We start from the raw sequence: 17,023 nt of genomic DNA, 5'->3' as shown, positions 1-17,023 counted from the left end.
TTGAATTTTGGGAAGGCTTCCAACTACGACTTGTCTCGTGGCTTGTAATTCAATCTCTGTATCCAATTTGTGACGAAAACAAAAAACTCCATTGTAATGTTGGTCTATGGTCTATTTACAGTGTATGGTCTATTTGTCTATGTATCTTTGTAAGTCTTCACTCCCATTCCCTCCATCTCCATCTATCTCTCCCCTCCACTTCGAACCCACCCGGATTACCCCGGAGTCAATACTCCGTCCCTCTCCTCTACTCCGCTTTCTTTGAAGCCTTGGTTCTCAACTTCATCAGACCGAAAACCAAAGCATAACCACTGATAGCGTAGAGAACCGTGATAGCAGCATCTCTCCATCCAACATAGTAATGGTTGATGTTCAAAGTCTTCAAGAAGTCACTTCCATTAGTGTACTCGCAAACCTTGCAGCCAGAGGTAGCATCCGGATTGATCAAGTTGACCATAGATCCAACGCCGGACATATAATCCTTCAGGTACTCCGCACAGGTGCCATTGATAGGATCGAACAAGGCGAACTCATCCTCGTTACAGGTGACCTTTGCGTCCCAGATACCAAAAGTCAACATGCCAGAAACGACGTAATTGAACGGGTTCAGGTAGTACATCCAGTACCTCCAGAAAACGTTGAGCTCAGAGTACGGCACAAAGACACCACAGAAGAGAACCAGGATACTGATAATGAGGGGGTTGACGAGCGCAGCAAAAGTAGGGTTGGGAGCGTAGGCTGCGATGAACTGGCCGATACCGGTGTAGATGAATTCGTAGATCAACATGATGAAGAAGGTCGCGCCGGAGCGGTTCGAGTCGTGAGGCAGTCTCCAGACAGGGTAATACCAGCATGCGAAGTAGAGGACCGCACAGATGCAAAGGTAGGGGAATTCGGAAACGATCAGACCGGTGACGAAGGCAACCCAGGAGTACATCTTTGATTTCTTCTCACGGGCATCGTAGATGTCACGACGCTGGATAAAGAGCGGCTGAAGCTGGTTGATGACACCGGGAGCGACGAAGACGAAGTTGAAGATTGTGAACATCTTGAGGTTCAAGGCAGTCACACTTGGCCCGGGTCTCCAGAACGAAAAGCCGTTGAGAAGCGCGGAAATGATATGAAGGGACATCTTGTTGTTGACGTAGTTGGTGTTTCGGAAGAGGGCGACATTCATGCGCTGGGTGACGATCTTGGTCTGTTCCCATAGAGGCATAGAGAACTCAAAGCCATCAGAGACCGTTCCAGGGGGCTTGCTTGCGGCGTCGTCGATCATTCTGTCCAGCTCGATCATCATCGCTTGCTGTTCGGGCGATTCAAGCCAAACCTGATGCCAGTCTTTATCCTTGACAGCCTCAATACCACCAGTGACCACATCGATCATGAACTCGGCGGGGTTGGCCTCTGAAGGACAGATGGCACCGTAGTTGCCGAAATAGTGCTTGATTGTGGATCCGTTCTCACCGATATCTCCAAAGTAGACCGTTTTGCCACCGCGAGCGAGAAGCAGGAGGGTATCGAATTGGGCAAAGAGCTGTGCGGAAGGCTGGTGGATAGTGACAAGAATTGCTTGACCGACATCGGCAAGCTTTCTCAGGAAACGAACTGTGTTGTAGGCGGATTGACCATCAAGACCTGAGGTAGGCTCGTCCAGGAAGATGAGAATGCTGGGCTTTGAAACCAATTCCACGCCGATAGTCACACGCTTTCTCTGCTCCACGCTGAGTCCATTGCCCACGGCACCGATGAGGGTGTCGGCGAGGTCGTGAAGCTCGAGAAGATCAATGATAGTCTCGACGTATTTGAGCTTCTCTGCCTTGGGGGTGTCACGGGACTGGCGCAGGAGAGCAGAGAACTGGAGGGCCTCTCTCACGGTCGCGAATGGCTCATGAACGTCCAGCTGCTCACAATAACCAGCCATTCTTTGGAAAGATACGGGTAGAGGTCGACCGTCAACCAGGATGGAGCCGTTGATTGTACCTGTCAAAAGTGAAGTCGTGTTAGCATAATTGAGGCCAAACGTCGGAATCTGAGCATGGACGTACCATCGGTTTTGCGTTGAGCGAGCACATCAAGTAGTGTCGTTTTACCGGCACCGGACGATCCCATCAGAGCGCCAAGCATGCCAGGCTTGACCCACCCATGGATATTATCAAGAAGAACGCGATCTCCTGTAGGGGTCTTGACGGTGTATGTGAGGTTCTTCCAGGTGAAGATTGACGTGTTTCGAACCAGGTTGTCATTTCCAACCTCGACAGGCTCGTCTGTGGTCGTACGGGGAGCACTTTTTTCGTTGTCTTGGGCTTCCTCGTCTTTGTGGGATTGGTGCTTCTTGAGGCTCTCACGAGGGATGAGAAGGGAAGAGCCACCGCCGGATCCACCGTTCCACAAGCAGGTGTAGATAATGGTCAAGACGGCAAAGAAACCCCACCAAGCCCAGAGAATGCCATAGTTTCGCCACAGTTGAGTGGCCTTATAATGAAGAGACCCAAGGTATTGATCTCCAGTCACAAAGGTAGCACCAGGAAGGGTACCGCCAATGCCTGTACAGGCTTTGTGGGCGTCTCCAACATTCTCATAGCCTGGGCCGTGGGGAATCAGATTTCGGCCGACACAATCAATATGCTGGTCATGGAATTCATTGGCCATTGCAGCCTGGAAGGCATAGGCGAAAGGATTGGTGTAGTACAGCTCAAGAAACCAGTTCTTGATCTTCGGCTTGGGAATCATGTAACCGGCGTACATAACGATAGCCTTGACCGCGGTTCCAGAGATCTTAGAAGCAGCTTCGAAGGTGCTGAATGCGGCTCCGATACATCTGAACAAGGCAGTAATGACCTATTTCTTGGTGGTTAGTAATCTGTTGACTTGAAAAAAAGCAGGTCAGATGTTCAAAGAGATCTACTCACCAGAGTTGTCGTAAAGAGGATAGCCCAGAAGGTGAAGAATGCAGCCGCGGTGTGCTTCAAACCCACCATCCAGTAGATGACAATCGAGAAAATTGAGCACTGGAACAGTAAAACAGGGAAATCGGCCGTAATTTGAGCCAGACAGAACGCGGCCGGGTGGTACATTGCGAAGCTTTTGTGCTTGATCAGGATAGGGCGTCCCTTGAAGGACTCAGTAACCTCGGACATGGCCACAATGCAATTATACAACAGTGAGAAGAACACAGCGCCACCTTTGGTGAAAAGTCCGGCAGAGGTATCAGGAGAGTTGTAGAAGCAAGAACCAGCGATCAATGCCATTATACATGACAAGACTTGCTTGATCAAGAAAGTAGACTTATCACCCCACAGAATCTGGTACTGTCGCTTGGTGCAGGCAATGATTTGGGCCCAGAAACTGATGGTCAGATCACTGCGCTTGGGTAGGTGGTTTGACTTTTCCCAGGCAACGGATTCTTTGAAGGCCTCTGTGCGCTCAGCTGCAACATCGCTGTTCGGATAGTCGTAGTTGGATATCTCGTTCTTGTATGTCGCCGAGTTCTTGTACTCAGCCAGGATGGCATCGGCAGTCCGAGGGAATCTATTTTCCCAGCCAGGCTTAATCTTTCGTTCGGTCGGAACAGTCACACCGGTGAGGAAATCGCCTAGAAATACCCAAGGTTAGCATGTGACGCAAGTGAATACCAGCAAAAGGAAAACCGACCGATATTCGCTCCTCGGTATACATCAAACCAAGATTCTCCATGAACGGCTTTGCTTGCGCAGCAGGGCCGTAGTAAATTTGCTTTCCTTCGTCAAGGACAAGAACCTTGTCGAATAGGTTATAAATGGCGTTTCCGGCTTGATAAAGAGTGACAATGGTAGAAAGTCCTTGTACATCGGTCATAGCACGAAGAGCCTTCGCCCATTCCAATGCGGTACTAGCATCCAGACCACGGGTACTGTTATCCCAGGTGTAGATCGAAGCCCTGGTGGCCAAGCATTCGATAATAGAAACTCGCTTTCTTTCTCCGCCCGATACGCCACGGACAAATTCATTTCCAACTTTTGTGTCGGCAGTATGCGAGATTCCCATAGACTCCAAAAGGAATTGCTTGGTCTCCGCGGTATATTCTTCGACGCTCTTGGCTCCGTCGGGGAGATGGAACGGAACCTTGAGCCTCGTGGCAAAATCCATCGTTTGACCGACAGTCAAGCGAGGGTAAAACAGCTCTTCTTCCGTGTTCATGACGATCTGGCCTTGAAATTTGATTGCTTCGTCGTGTGTCATATTACCAAAGCGCACATCACCATTGATGGTGTGGTATCCTTCACGGCGGTTGGCAAGCATCTTGAGAAGTGTGGTACAGCCAGAACCGGGTCGACCCAGAACAAGTAGCATTTCACCGGGCTTGACACAGCCATGGCTGTCCGACAAGATCGCCTTCAGGGGTGGTTTCCGTCGCATGTCTTTGATGAGTTGAGGAACATTAAATTGAGAGATCATGTTTTCTTTGACCGCGGCTTCGGCTGCAAGCACTTCCACGGTCAAGTTTTGCCAGGTCACTCCAAGTTCGCGTCGCTTGAACCCGGCAGCTTCGTCACGCTGCGCATTCCGGATGACCTGCGGTGTCATGCCCCATTCGGTATTCTTCTTGGGAGCTGGCGTAGTCGGAGTTTGAGGACCGTTGAGGGTTTCGGAGCTGCTGGCTTCGTGGAGCTTCATCTCGGGGACAGCGAGGGTATCGTAGCTTTTCTGGTACTTTGCCTCGCGAGCTTCATCGGTGGGTGATTCAGGGGACGACATTTCGTCCGATTTTTGATACTGCTCCGACATGGGAGCAAGTATCAGTCTGTGTTTACAAATGAATGGGATGAAAAATTATTGGCGATGATACAAGAAGGGGGCCTTTGGGTATTTATAAAATCTACGAGTACCTCGAAAAGAGGACGTGAGACATTAAAAGTTGACATATACCTATTCTAGGCCCGGTGGACCTTGGGCAGTGGAGCCTAGGAATTGGTGCCGGCACTGCAAAATTACTATCTTCGTCCACTAGATACTATCGGCAAAGGTCCCGCTCAAAGATCTATTAGTCAGGTACTCGGAATTATACAGGTATAGGGGCTTGCTTATGCTCCTTTCTAATTCCGCTATGAGCAGGATGGAGGCGCCCGCTAACCATGTTTGGGCCAAGGCTTATGCACGCGATATTTTAAATCCTCTGCCTTATATCGGTAGCCAATTAGATGACTTAACGCATGGATCCAGCGAGTGAAATTCGTGTGCTGAATGGTAAAACTTAGTTCAGGGAGGAGTTGAGTTCGCCACGGCAATGAATGCCGTTACCTCGGTACTGGTCGATCCCGATGTACCCGACCAAAACGGGCCTTACCCGTTTTGCTCCAGCAGATGTCTCGACCGTCCAAGGGGAATATAATGAACCGGGTGGCTGCCTGTAGACCCCCTAATGTGCTAATCTCAGCTTATGGATGGATCCGCTGTGAAGAATTGGTCGAAAGCTGAGGTAATACCGAAAAGGGAAATTACCAGATTTTCAATATCCTGATATGGCAATCACCTCAAATCCTTTATGGTCAATTTGATCAATTATATGCTTTACTCCTATTAAGAATTCCATGCACGAAGCATCGTTAGAACCAGAACCTCAAGATTTCAGCGCCACCGAGGCTTATTCTTGAATCCATGCATAAAATACACCAGCGATGTATCTATCATGACCATGGATGGGCAACGCCAGTGGTCATAAAACCATGTGTTGGGATGGGTCGGGAATTATTGCCCGAAATGTCATCTCTTCATCAGTCGATCCCGATCTAGCCGACCGCGATCTACACTGTCAACCGTGCCGCTGGCGTATATTACCCGAATAGGTAATGAATGATCAATTGAATGTTTGGGCGGCCTGTAATACCATCCCTGTCAGGGGGTCTGCCTTGATAATCCTTATCTATTACGCTGTCTAGCGGGGTCCCTCGAAAGACTTTGTTCACCCTTTTTTGCAAGTCTCTTAGGACGGTGGGGGCTTGCCCTCAGGTCAAGGCCGATCGCTTCCTAATGCAGCTATGTTAATGTCGACCAGCTAAATGACTACGCGTGTAATAGAAGATTCGTTTCATGTATCTCATTGTGGGGATAGCCCGTTCCCGTAGCTGTTCGTAGAGAGTGAAAAGTGGTCCTAAGTGGATTTGGGAAACATGATCGGCACATCAGTGCGTTGCTTTTTCAGCCGGAAAGAAGGACCTTTGATTGGGTGAAGAAACTTTAATTGGAGAAACGAGACATGACCCAACCATTGGAAAAAAAAATTGGAGAAAAAATTGGAAACAAAAATTCAACTTAAGTCGACTTCCCCAATTCCTATAAGCGGCCTCTAAAATAACAAAGATATGAACATGAGAGAATGTAAAATACACCTATAATACAAAGACGCCTCGTAACTGGACATTAAATGAAGAAGATCTAAGACCTCCAAGATCAAAGCTTAGACGGAAGGGTGCTCTGTCGGATTTGTGTTGAAAAACTGGTTGAAATCCTCGTATTCGTTGGACGGAATGGAGCCTATGGGCCCCTGACGGTTGAACATAGGCGACGTGAAATTGTTGTTAAAGGTCAAGCTCGTGTAGTCGGCGGTCATCATCATGTCCATGTCATCCAATAGACTAACATTGTCGAACGAATCGAATCCATTGTTGGGCCACGGTTGTAATCCTAGTGGATCATCGACTCCTCGTAATGGCAGCCCAAATGATGAGTTATGAGAAAGGGGCTCAGACTTGATCGGAGTGCGAAAGACGGGACCGTTATTGTATGTAGGAGGGGTCGGTGGCATCTCCTGATGAGAGAGTGAGTCAGACGAGAAACTCGAGCGAGCAACAGGCGAATTTGGTTCGAGGGTATCATTGGAGGTCTCCTGACGACATGGAATGCCGGGGTTTTCTTCAAAAATTTCGCCTTTAGAGCGATCGAGGACCCCGAGGCGGGTGAGAATATCGTGGGTGAGTGGATGGCCATTCGTCTCGGTCTTCAGCAGGTCTCCGGACCAGCTTTCACCTTCGATCGCACGACGGTACATTTCTTGAAGGCCGTGTACCAGCCAGGACTGTTGCTGTTCAAGCATCTCAACATATCTGCATAGGTATCATGATCAGCTTAGACTCCTGTGTGGTCATTATTGTGCCAGCTCACCCCTTGGGGTACACTTTGTCATGAGGCTTCTTCCGCTCCCCGAAGACACAGACAGCGTTATCTGCTCGACAGCGCGAACATGGACTGGATCCATCACACTTGTCCCGTCAGTATGGACGGCGGCGTCCCCTCCTGCCCTTCTCGAGACATACCTTGGATTTCTTCAAACGACATCGATCGCATGCTTTGCACACACGCTTGCGGACTCCTTCGGCATGTGAATGGTCAGACATTGGTGTTGATTGTCTTGATGACATTTTGTGATCCGTGTAAACATGGGGGAAATGTGGAAGATAAACTACAGCATAAAGTAGCAATGGCAAAAGTTAGTCGGACTATGATTCCCGATTGGGAAAGGCAAGATCGATGTCAACCAATCATGAATTTAGGAAAAAGCCCGGGATGCGCCCCGAACTGCTATAAGCCGATGATCGACTTCTTCTTAATTTTTGCAGGGATTTCCAAAATTAATTGTTCCAGAACATGGGCTAGTTGTTCGAACGGGGAATAGACCCTTTTCAAGCATGTTGATCACGATATCCAATCGGGTTTCACTAACTGTCTATAGAGGCTCCACTTATCGCAGTGCCGATTTTTCCCCCCTGTCATCTTTCCTCTTTGGGCTATGGGGGTGTCGTCGGTGGAGATCTGGAAGTTCGGCATCTCGATGTCACAGATTTCATAGACGCGGAGACGAAGCTTCTACGGGCCCTTCGAGACACTAAATTGACGTATGTGGAAAGGCAAACTTTTATCCGGTCAATACTTGGCCGGCAATTAGAGTATTTGGGGGAATCATTTCATGATTGGACATGATGGGTACTGGAGGTAAAGAAGCTCGCTTGGCGTCAAATGCATAATACCTGATGTGTCTGTCTTGGTGGACCATGCTCTCGGCAAGATTATGCCGTCGCAAACAAACTAAATAAGAAACTTCAGCAACTCACGGAAATAAAATAGATCCTTGACAGGACAATTGGTGACGCGTCAAGGCATTGCTTAGAAGTAAGATAGAAGTAAGAGAAATTGAGACGTGCCACATTCAATCTTGGAACTATTTTTTCCACCAACTTTTAGTACTATCGATCGATACGTCAGGATATTGGTCAATCTGCCGGTATCTCGTTCACTTCTATCGGATGCCTTGTCTGCCTTCGAATAAATGCAGGGCAATATACAAATTTGATAAACATTGTAATTGCAACGAGAACATTGATTCCAATGCCCACCTTGTCGGGTGCACTGAGTGAGCCTTGCCCTGTTGGACTAGATGATGCATTCGAGACGGGCCCGCAGCGTGTGTGAGTTGAGTAAGCGGTAGCTCTGTAGATTATGATCCCTAATAAGTAAGTCCTGTCGAGAGTAAGTCATTACTTTTCTCATTGTGGAATTCTTGTGCAGTAGCTCTGGTCGTTGCATCATGAATCTCGGTCAAAGTGAACTACAGCACGACTTCAAATTTCCGGGAAGCCAGCTTAACCAATACTGGCATGACTGCCCTACTGGGGCAACGCTCGATTGTGATCCCTGCTTGCTTCGCTTTCGTTGTTAAAGTCCATCTTTGATATCTTAATGAACACCTTTTTGGGGTTAAAATGAAGAGACATTCGCCCTCGCGGTGGACAATGTTTATCACTAAATTAACACTGAAATATCCGCCCAGCAACGCATAACCATTCTGTGAAACTTGTTTTGGGCAAAATATGGTGTCAACAGGGCCAATACTGTTGTTAGAGGACCAAAATTTGTCTCGGGAGTCTCTGCTCTGGCGATCTAGTCATCCCAGCAGTCACCCTTTACGTCGGTGATGGTGAAAATAGATTGTTTGGTGGTAAGGTAGGATATATATTTCTGAGTTTAAATTGCCGAAGTACAAATATGCAAGTAGAAGTGAATCATGGATTTACGGTCACCCAAATAACACTTCTCTGGAAATGTTGGAAACTTCCATATTGAGATATTATATAATAGCATCCAATCCAAGTCGCATACTTAGAAGAATGTGCAAAATCTGCACCGTTTAGGGGCCCGACGTGCCGTGATTCCCAGTTCGCGTGTTCCGCTTGGCATTCTGTGGCTGGCGCTCGGAGCTGTTCATATTGACGCCCTGGTGGGTGCTCCCCTCCCCCCCCCCATTTTACAATGCTGCAACTCTGACACCTCCAGGAATTATGCCTGTCCCTTTCAAGAGTGAGCCAGATTATTTTTGGACTCTCTAACTCGGGTTCTGGAGACAGATCTATGCGTTCACAGAGTGAGAGGATCTCACGTATATTGAGATAGATATCCGACATTTAAAAGGCTATGGTCCACTCTCAATACAAGGCATAGCACGTGGAAGCAAAAGGAAGAGGCTTTCTCGCTCTCAGGGAACTAAACGTTCATCCTGATTCCAAGACAAGCGGCACGAACTCAGCACCTTGAACGAACCCAAGACCGGACAACATCGCGGTTGTACAGCTCCGATTATGACACCTAACGAACCTGCTTGAACATCCTCTGGGCAGCCATGCCGTATTTGTAAGACATCCATTTCTTCCTTGTACAGTGGCTAAACCCGATTCGCTCATGCGAAAAATTGAAAACCGGCTCGAAGCGTGAGATACTGATGCGATCATAGGAGGCAGTGGCGTCTTGCATGGAAGTGTTGCGACAAATCTGCTCCGCCAAATCCTATCCGTCCTTCAGCGCGGGATTTGCACCAACGAGTTCAAAGGGACTGAAAATGTGATTGGCATCCCCGATGAAGATGACACCCTTCAGACGGTCATCGTGCTGAAAAGCAAACTTCTCCTTCGTGGGCCGAATGAAGGCAGTGGCCGGACTTGTGGCCTCTACGACTGTTTTGAAGGGTTCTTGGAACATGTGAGCTGTCTTCAATGCCTCTGCCTTTAGGGCCTCGGTTTTTTCTGCACCAAGATTGCTTTTGGCATTTCTTTCGGGACACATTGTGCTAAGTGCCCATGCAACCGTGTCGGAGTTAAATGGGTTGTAAATACAACAGACACCTTCGCCAGAGGACATCTGTAACCCGAAGGCCTTGTCGATAGGCTTAGGTACTCCCCTCGGGAGACGAGAGATTCCACCAATCTGAGTTGCGCCGGTATACGTTGTCTTCATGTCGTCGGGTCGGAAGCAGGCTCGCATGTTACTGCTTGCGCCATCTGGGCGACAAGGAGATCACATTCTTCTGTCTCCCCGTTCGATAGCGTAACCTCTATCTTTCTATTTGCGAGTCGCACCGCGGATGTCGCGGTTAGCCCCCTTTTCAATCTATCAAATCAAATATATACATGACCTAAACGACGCTGGCTTGCCTCTTGATTGGTTGGTGTCGTCCGAGTCGTGTGGGCCTTTCGCTCTCCCGTTCTGTGATTTGTTCGACTATCTCACCGCTTACGGGGTTCTGCCACTCTACTACATCGGTTTTCACGGCCGCGACCGTGGCGCGGCCGTTGCCACTTGTAAACTCCGTATTAGCTGTCTCGGCCTTTTCCACGAGAATACGCTTCAAATCTTCTCGCGTAATGCGCATAGTAGCCGCGGGGAGATTGCCGTATGCGGTGGGATTGATGGACGAAAGCCACTTCCAGTTATCGGCCCACACGCGAATATCACCGCCGTTCAGTATAGCATGCTTTCGAACCTCGTCTAATAAGCCTAATTGCTGGATGGCTACAAGGCCGTCGTCGCGGCTGGCTCCATTGATATTCAAGGTGGAAGAGTCTTTCCGGATAGACAAGTCACGGTCGTCCCGCTCGTACGGTGACTTCAGGGCGCTCGAGGGAAGAATTCCAAAGTTGCCCCAAAGCAATTACGAATGAAAGTACTGCGAAACTTCCACCGGTGACGATGATGCGCTTGCCGGCAAGAAATTGGCCTGCGTATGCTGTCATTTTGGAGAGAGGAAGTTGAATGCATTTTAAAACTTGCGAGGATCATGACATCCAAAGAATTAAAGAATTGATACATTTAGTGCAGTTTCAAGCTAAGCTCGAAGATCTACGGGCAGCTCTTTTCTGGGGCGCATAGATAGCTCGGGGAACTATTTTGCGTCGGAGTTTCTATTGTGGCTATCGGAGAAACTATGGCATACGGAATGTTGCAGCTGCCTTTTGGTGGCATTGAAGCTGCGAGGAACTTCTCATATCGGACGTGTATTGAGAATGCTATAGGCCAGATGCGTAATAAAATTAAGTTTATATGGTATATTTAGATTAATATTACCTTTATTACCTAAAGCTTCTTTAAATTATACACCTATATTTAATATAATAAAAAATTATATACTAATCTTAACTATAATACTTTCACTTAAGAATAAATTTCTTTTTTCTATACCTCGTCAAAAGATAAGACGGACCTTAGCTTATCCAGACACAATTGAATTGATGAGTGCGCCAAGAATAAGTGGTGTGGGGTCCGTAGGATCTCGGGCGCGGAGCACGAAGGATCTCCCGATCCTGACCCACTGTGACTCGGCCTTATCCTGGTCAAAAGTCAGCACTAAGGAATGGTACAGCCATTGTTTACGTACAGTCATACGAGTGTACTGCACGGTAAATTTGGGAGCCCAGTCTCTACCTAGCAGAGCCGTACTAACCTTCTATCATGAATACGTAGGCAAAAATCTCGAGGAATAAGGTTCATCTCCACGGGCTCAACCAGCGCACTATACACGGGCGCTTATTAATGGCGCATCATGGATGCTCAAACAAAGAAAAGTGGGTGACCGTGAATGCGCAGCGAAAACCCGACCCCCCCTTCTTGGCCCCCTACACACACTCTCTCTCTCTCCCTGTTCCACCCCACCTCATGGGAAAAGATAATCCGTCATATACTCCGACACTCATGCCTTTGGCTTCCGACATGGAATCAGAAGTCAATGATGTACCACGGGGTCGGCAGCGACCGGGGGCCGCGTGTGATGAATGCAGACGCCGAAAGCTGCGCTGTGATGGCCAACAGCCTCAATGCGGTGTTTGTCAGGACACGGGGGTTGTATGTGAGGTGACGCAGCGCGGTGTTCGAGGCCCCAAGAAAGGTCATTTGAAGGCACTCAAAAACCGTGTGATACATCTTGAAGCTATGCTCGAGAGCCGCCTCGTCAATGGGCGACAAGACAGTCAGCGTGGATCAAGCAATGATCTGGCGCTGTCGGTCTCGCCCGTAGATGGTCGCGATGGAGGGGCGTGGATTCCTAAAGGGACCGGTTCATCGGGATCGGACCAGGAAGTCTTCGTGTCGAATAGCAATGGTCTTGCCCCTGATCTAGCCCCTCTCCCCCATGAATGGGCCTTTTCGTCGATGATCCCTGCTAACCCCCGCCTGCCCCCATCGGACATAATCCAGGCCGAATTGTGAGCATATCTAAGTCGCAGTGAATTACCTGATCTAATACCCACTACCAGGGATCAGCTTTACTTGGACCGAGTTCATCAGTCTATCCCTATTCTTAATCAAAGGCGATACCTGTCATGGTCCAAGTCGAACAAGAAATCTGCAACATGCCGATGTCTTCAGTATGCTATGTGGACGTTGGCCTCGCTCCTATCCGTGCAGTTCCGAGAGATGATAGAGCCACTCTACCAAGAAACGAAGCAAATGCTCGAGTATCTCAGTGTAGAGAGCGCCGAGCAATTAAATGTCAATACAAAGCTCGGGCAGGCCTGGGTGCTGGTCGTCACCTTTGAGTTTATGCGAGCCTATCACCGTACGGCATGGATGAGCGCCGGTCGAGCCTTTCGCTTGGTACAAGCTATGCGCTACCATGATATTGATAGCCCCATGGACAAGAGAGGCCCTCTTCCCCTCAACGGGGCGACTTTATTGAAGTTGAGGAAAGACGCCGCGTGTTTTGGATGGCCTATTTTCTTGACCATATCATCAGTATGCGGGGCGACTGGCCCATAACTTTAAACGAGCATGTGGTAGGACTCAAGATTTCTAAACCTTCAAGCCAAGCCGGATGACTGATGAAATTCTGTGATTACCAACAGATCTGCACTCGACTTCCTGCACCAGACGGGGAATTCCAGACCGGCATTTTCGAGCTGGGTCCGTTCTTGTCCGAGGCAATGACGGACCTCGACGTCAAAGTCCAGTCATCGTTCAATGAGTGCCTCATACTTGCTACGATATGTGGCCGCAGTCTTCTTCAAAGCCAGCGATACCACATTTCAAAGGCGTATGGTGACATGGCAATGGATGGGTCTGAGCAGAGGCGGTGGCTCGATAGCATTCTCACCGACAGGCTTCAGATTTTATCGCGGTGTTATCCGTCACCGACCCAATCATACGATCCTTTGTTGCTCTTCGCCAACATTCTGGGCCAAGCGACAATGATTTATTTCTGCAAAGCCATGACCGAGACAGTTGCGGATTCCACCGGACCTGACCACGAGAACCCTGAAATTATGAACTATCAATCAAGGGCGTTAGAAGCTTCGACGGCAATAATTCGCCTGACTTCTACGTTGCGCGAACTCCCCTTCACCAAGGTAAGTCACAGACTAAAGCCCAAACATTATACCCACTAAATGCTCTCATTTAGGTACATCCCTTGATGCCAATTCCAATCTTCCTTTGCGCGGAGTACTTGTACGATGAAATGCACAACGAAGCTTTCCAAATGCATATCCAGGAGCTTTTTCATGTCCTTCGCGAGCTGAAGAACGTCAACAATCCAAACCAAAATTACTTGGATCTACTTCCACAGTCTTGCGCTTCCAAAACCGTGGATATATACCGTCACAGTATTGAGAGCACACCAAACATTAAATGACCACAATCATCTTACTAAAACCCTTTTGAAAAAAAAACAAGGATTACAATGCTGGTTGAGAAACTCGTCTGTCAGTCAGCGCAGTCTTCTCTACCCTTCAATTAATTTTATACGCCTCTTCTTATCATTCCAACCCACCCCACAAAATTTGATAGTGCTCCCTTCTATGCTCACTATCCTTGGCAAATTCGGACCAAACCACATGAGACAAGTATGCACTTTCGCACACCTCACCCAATGCCTAAGCATATGCAACAAAAATAGTTCAAATTGAATATCTGTACATCCGTAAATCATAGAAGCAAACTATCCCAGCGCCAAGGCTGCGATCCCTAGGGAGTATATGTTCTCTTGGATATCAGATATCCGGTGCCAGCGCTCGTAAATACGAGCCAACAAATGATCGCCTCGAGATATCAGCTCGGAAAAACAGTCGGAGAAATGATACAGTGCCCAAGGACCCGGCAGCCGACTCACAGAGGCCAAGCCTGCCTCGCCCTATATATCGAACATTTCGCCGAGCCGGCGGTTACGATGTCGAATGTGGCATTTCCCAAGTGCTGACTAGATGTACTGTCTTTCATACGGCATTGCTACCATGATCAGTCGCGCTACTAGGGTCCTTTGTCTTGGCGTCGATCAGGGGTCCCCAGTGCTTCATGGAAGAACAGTAGAATCCAAGTCCAACCAGAGCTCCATCATGCGTCGCCAGCTCCATGCAGAGGAGCATGTTCAGGCCGTAATCGTCTCTACAGCTGCCGGCCCAAAACAGGACAGTCGGTATATCGGTCTCCCGAACTCCATGGGTGCGATGCCCTCAGTCTACGCCCTTGATCTTTCATCTTATCTCGGGTGAAGTTCTATGAAGAGATTCCTTGTTATAAGAAGAACACATCCTCTGTGTGCTGAGGATGTCCAAACAATTTCAACTATCTTGGTCTTTATACACCTAGTCTCTTGCCTATGCCGGCAAATAACTTGGTTAGCCTTTTTTCCATTTCCTAATCCACGCGATGAACCTCACAATGGATCTGTTTGCTCGAGCCAATGATGCTCTCAAGATCAACCCTGTGACAGGGGTTGACGAAAGTCTTGCTGTGCATGGATCGGACTGGCTTTGGGCTGTCACGGCTACTTACGCTACGGCTCTGGTGAGACCTCTCCCATCGACTGCATATCCTGAAATCTGGGACTAACATGTCCAAGTGTGCAGCTTGGTTGCTTGGTCATGTCATTTACTGGAAAAGAAGCCGAGCGGGTATTCCATTACCTCTTCACCTTCATTCTTCTCGTCGGTGCCATCACCTATTTCGCCCAAGCAGCAGACCTTGGCTGGAGTGCAGTTGTACAGACTAACAATCTCGGCAACGGAGGTCGTTCGCCAGATGTTCTGGGTCAAATATGTCAACTGGGTCGTCGCTTGGCCCTCGCTTGCTTTGTGCCTCGGACTGATCTCCGGTGTATCGTGGACAACCATGCTCTGCAACATCGCCATTGCATTGCAGTGGCCTGTCTGCTACCTTGTCGGCGCCTTTGTGACCACGAGCTACAAGTGGGGATTCTTCGCCTTCGGTACCTTTGGCTGGCTTATACTTGCCATGAGTACCATTAATGAGAGTCGCGAGGCTGCGCAGCTGCTCGGTGTTGACAAGGACTACATCATTCTCTCTGTTTGGCTCAATCTTCTGTGGTTACTGTACCCTATCGGCTGGAGTCTGTCCGATGGAGGAAACAAGATCGGGGTTACTGGTACTTCCGTCTTCTTCGGTGTTCTCGACGTCCTGATGGTCCCCGGTCTGACCTTCCTTGTCCTGTTCCTTTTCCCGCAGGTGGGATTACCGCAATCTGAGCATTGCCTTCAGTGATAGCCGTCCTAGCCGCGAGATGGAGGCTGCCGCCGCACTCAAGTCCGAGGTTCCTGCGTCAGCTGTCTAGGGATATATTTGCACTGCCACCTACCCCTCGCCTTCTAGATCATCTCTCCACGGGCGGCGAAAACATGCAGAATTCACCCATTTTCTTGTTAATTTGTTCCTGATTTATACAGGAGAACTTTTGCTTTTTTGAAAGCTCTGGAAGTGAGCTAATTAAGTATCTTCCTAATGCTCTCGTTATTTCAAAGCCTCTTGGACAAATTCATGGATGTTTCAACCCTCGGGTATTTTCATTTCTCCGCCTGGCGCACAAACCCATGTAATGTTAAGCCCGCAGACCTGAGCTTTGAATCGAAACCCCGGTCGGAAACTTGTCAAGAATGACTGACCACCTTGTATGCTTTACATCGGCATCAACAAAGGGCTCTTGATGTTAATTGAAACGCCTGTTAGTCATCTAAACCCTCGATGGTGTAGTTGGATATCACGTTCGGCTGTAATGGATACATATAACCGAAAGGTCACCGGCTCGATTCCGGTTCGAGGGAACATTTCTTTTTTTTTTTTCATTTTCATCTTTCTGATCCAGGACTAGCTGGCCGGCAGTCGTAAAGGGAAACAAATTAATCTCCGTTTCCTCTCCTTCTCCTTTAACTCAACTTACATACGCTTGCTCTTTTAGTAAACCCAGCCGCTCATGTTTTGACCATCAATCTATTCTTGGTGATCGCATAAACATTTGAGTCGGTCATCTTAATAGTAGTACTCAACTCGCATTTACCATGCCAGATTTCTTTGAACTTCTTCAATTATTCAGTATTGCGCCTGAAACTCAGCGCCAATGTACTTCATTTCATCCCCACTCAGTTCAGTATTGAGATCCTCAAAATCCAAAGCTTGTCGCCTCTGTTCCACACCCAGTTGTTTCACGATCATCATCCCTACACCATGGAGTGCCAGGTTTACCACAAGGTATATTCCCATTCGCACAATGCCCCTCACCGAAATTATTGACAGCATCATAGTAGCGCTTTGCCAAAATGTTGCAGCCAAACTGGTGTTGAGGAGGTTCGTGATCGCATATATCCCGCAAATCGCATAAAAAGTGTTTGTCAATGCTGTGGCGGTTCTCCTTTGTACAGCGAGACTGTTTCCCGTAATTACGATAGCCAAAATCATGGCGCTGACAGGCTGGAGTAAAATTCAAACCAAGTGGATGATCGGGGGC

General features: G+C 48.4%; 6 protein-coding genes across 6 annotated transcripts; 2 read left to right on the top strand and 4 right to left on the bottom strand.

The window, feature by feature from the left end:
• Nucleotides 1–247: 247 nt before the first annotated feature.
• On the bottom strand, nt 248–4,764 carry N7477_005054 (uncharacterized protein; the record flags this gene model as incomplete). Its single annotated transcript, XM_056966717.1, has 4 exons — nt 248–1,980; nt 2,046–2,838; nt 2,910–3,592; nt 3,633–4,764. The coding sequence occupies 4 exons, from the start codon at nt 4,762–4,764 to the stop codon at nt 248–250; spliced, it is 4,341 nt and encodes a 1,446-aa protein (XP_056823498.1).
• Nucleotides 4,765–6,433: 1,669 nt separating this feature from the next.
• On the bottom strand, nt 6,434–7,394 carry N7477_005053 (Zn(II)2Cys6 transcription factor domain-containing protein; the record flags this gene model as incomplete). Its single annotated transcript, XM_056966716.1, has 3 exons — nt 6,434–7,079; nt 7,138–7,235; nt 7,290–7,394. 3 exons carry the CDS (start codon nt 7,392–7,394, stop codon nt 6,434–6,436), a joined length of 849 nt encoding a protein of 282 aa, XP_056823497.1.
• A 2,416-nt stretch (nt 7,395–9,810) lies between these two features.
• N7477_005052 (uncharacterized protein) lies at nt 9,811–10,284 on the bottom strand (the record flags this gene model as incomplete). Its single annotated transcript, XM_056966715.1, has 1 exon — nt 9,811–10,284. One exon carries the CDS (start codon nt 10,282–10,284, stop codon nt 9,811–9,813), a length of 474 nt encoding a protein of 157 aa, XP_056823496.1.
• Nucleotides 10,285–10,435: 151 nt separating this feature from the next.
• On the bottom strand, nt 10,436–11,033 carry N7477_005051 (uncharacterized protein; the record flags this gene model as incomplete). Its single annotated transcript, XM_056966714.1, has 2 exons — nt 10,436–10,832; nt 10,885–11,033. The coding sequence occupies 2 exons, from the start codon at nt 11,031–11,033 to the stop codon at nt 10,436–10,438; spliced, it is 546 nt and encodes a 181-aa protein (XP_056823495.1).
• Nucleotides 11,034–11,829: 796 nt separating this feature from the next.
• Nucleotides 11,830–13,921, top strand: N7477_005050 (Zn(II)2Cys6 transcription factor; the record flags this gene model as incomplete). Its single annotated transcript, XM_056966713.1, has 4 exons — nt 11,830–12,497; nt 12,549–13,026; nt 13,137–13,637; nt 13,691–13,921. The coding sequence occupies 4 exons, from the start codon at nt 11,830–11,832 to the stop codon at nt 13,919–13,921; spliced, it is 1,878 nt and encodes a 625-aa protein (XP_056823494.1).
• A 1,013-nt stretch (nt 13,922–14,934) lies between these two features.
• Nucleotides 14,935–15,786, top strand: N7477_005049 (uncharacterized protein; the record flags this gene model as incomplete). Its single annotated transcript, XM_056966712.1, has 2 exons — nt 14,935–15,072; nt 15,169–15,786. 2 exons carry the CDS (start codon nt 14,935–14,937, stop codon nt 15,784–15,786), a joined length of 756 nt encoding a protein of 251 aa, XP_056823493.1.
• Nucleotides 15,787–17,023: the final 1,237 nt, after the last annotated feature.

The sequence above is a fragment of the Penicillium maclennaniae genome (assembly GCF_028827695.1).
Source record: "Penicillium maclennaniae strain IBT 15551 chromosome Unknown utg000004l:1.0-3007600.0:1.0-3009580.0, whole genome shotgun sequence".
NCBI classification, from domain to species: domain Eukaryota; kingdom Fungi; phylum Ascomycota; class Eurotiomycetes; order Eurotiales; family Aspergillaceae; genus Penicillium; species Penicillium maclennaniae.
The sequence above is the reverse complement of the archived record's forward strand: the minus strand, read 5'-3'. Positions and strand labels throughout refer to the sequence as shown.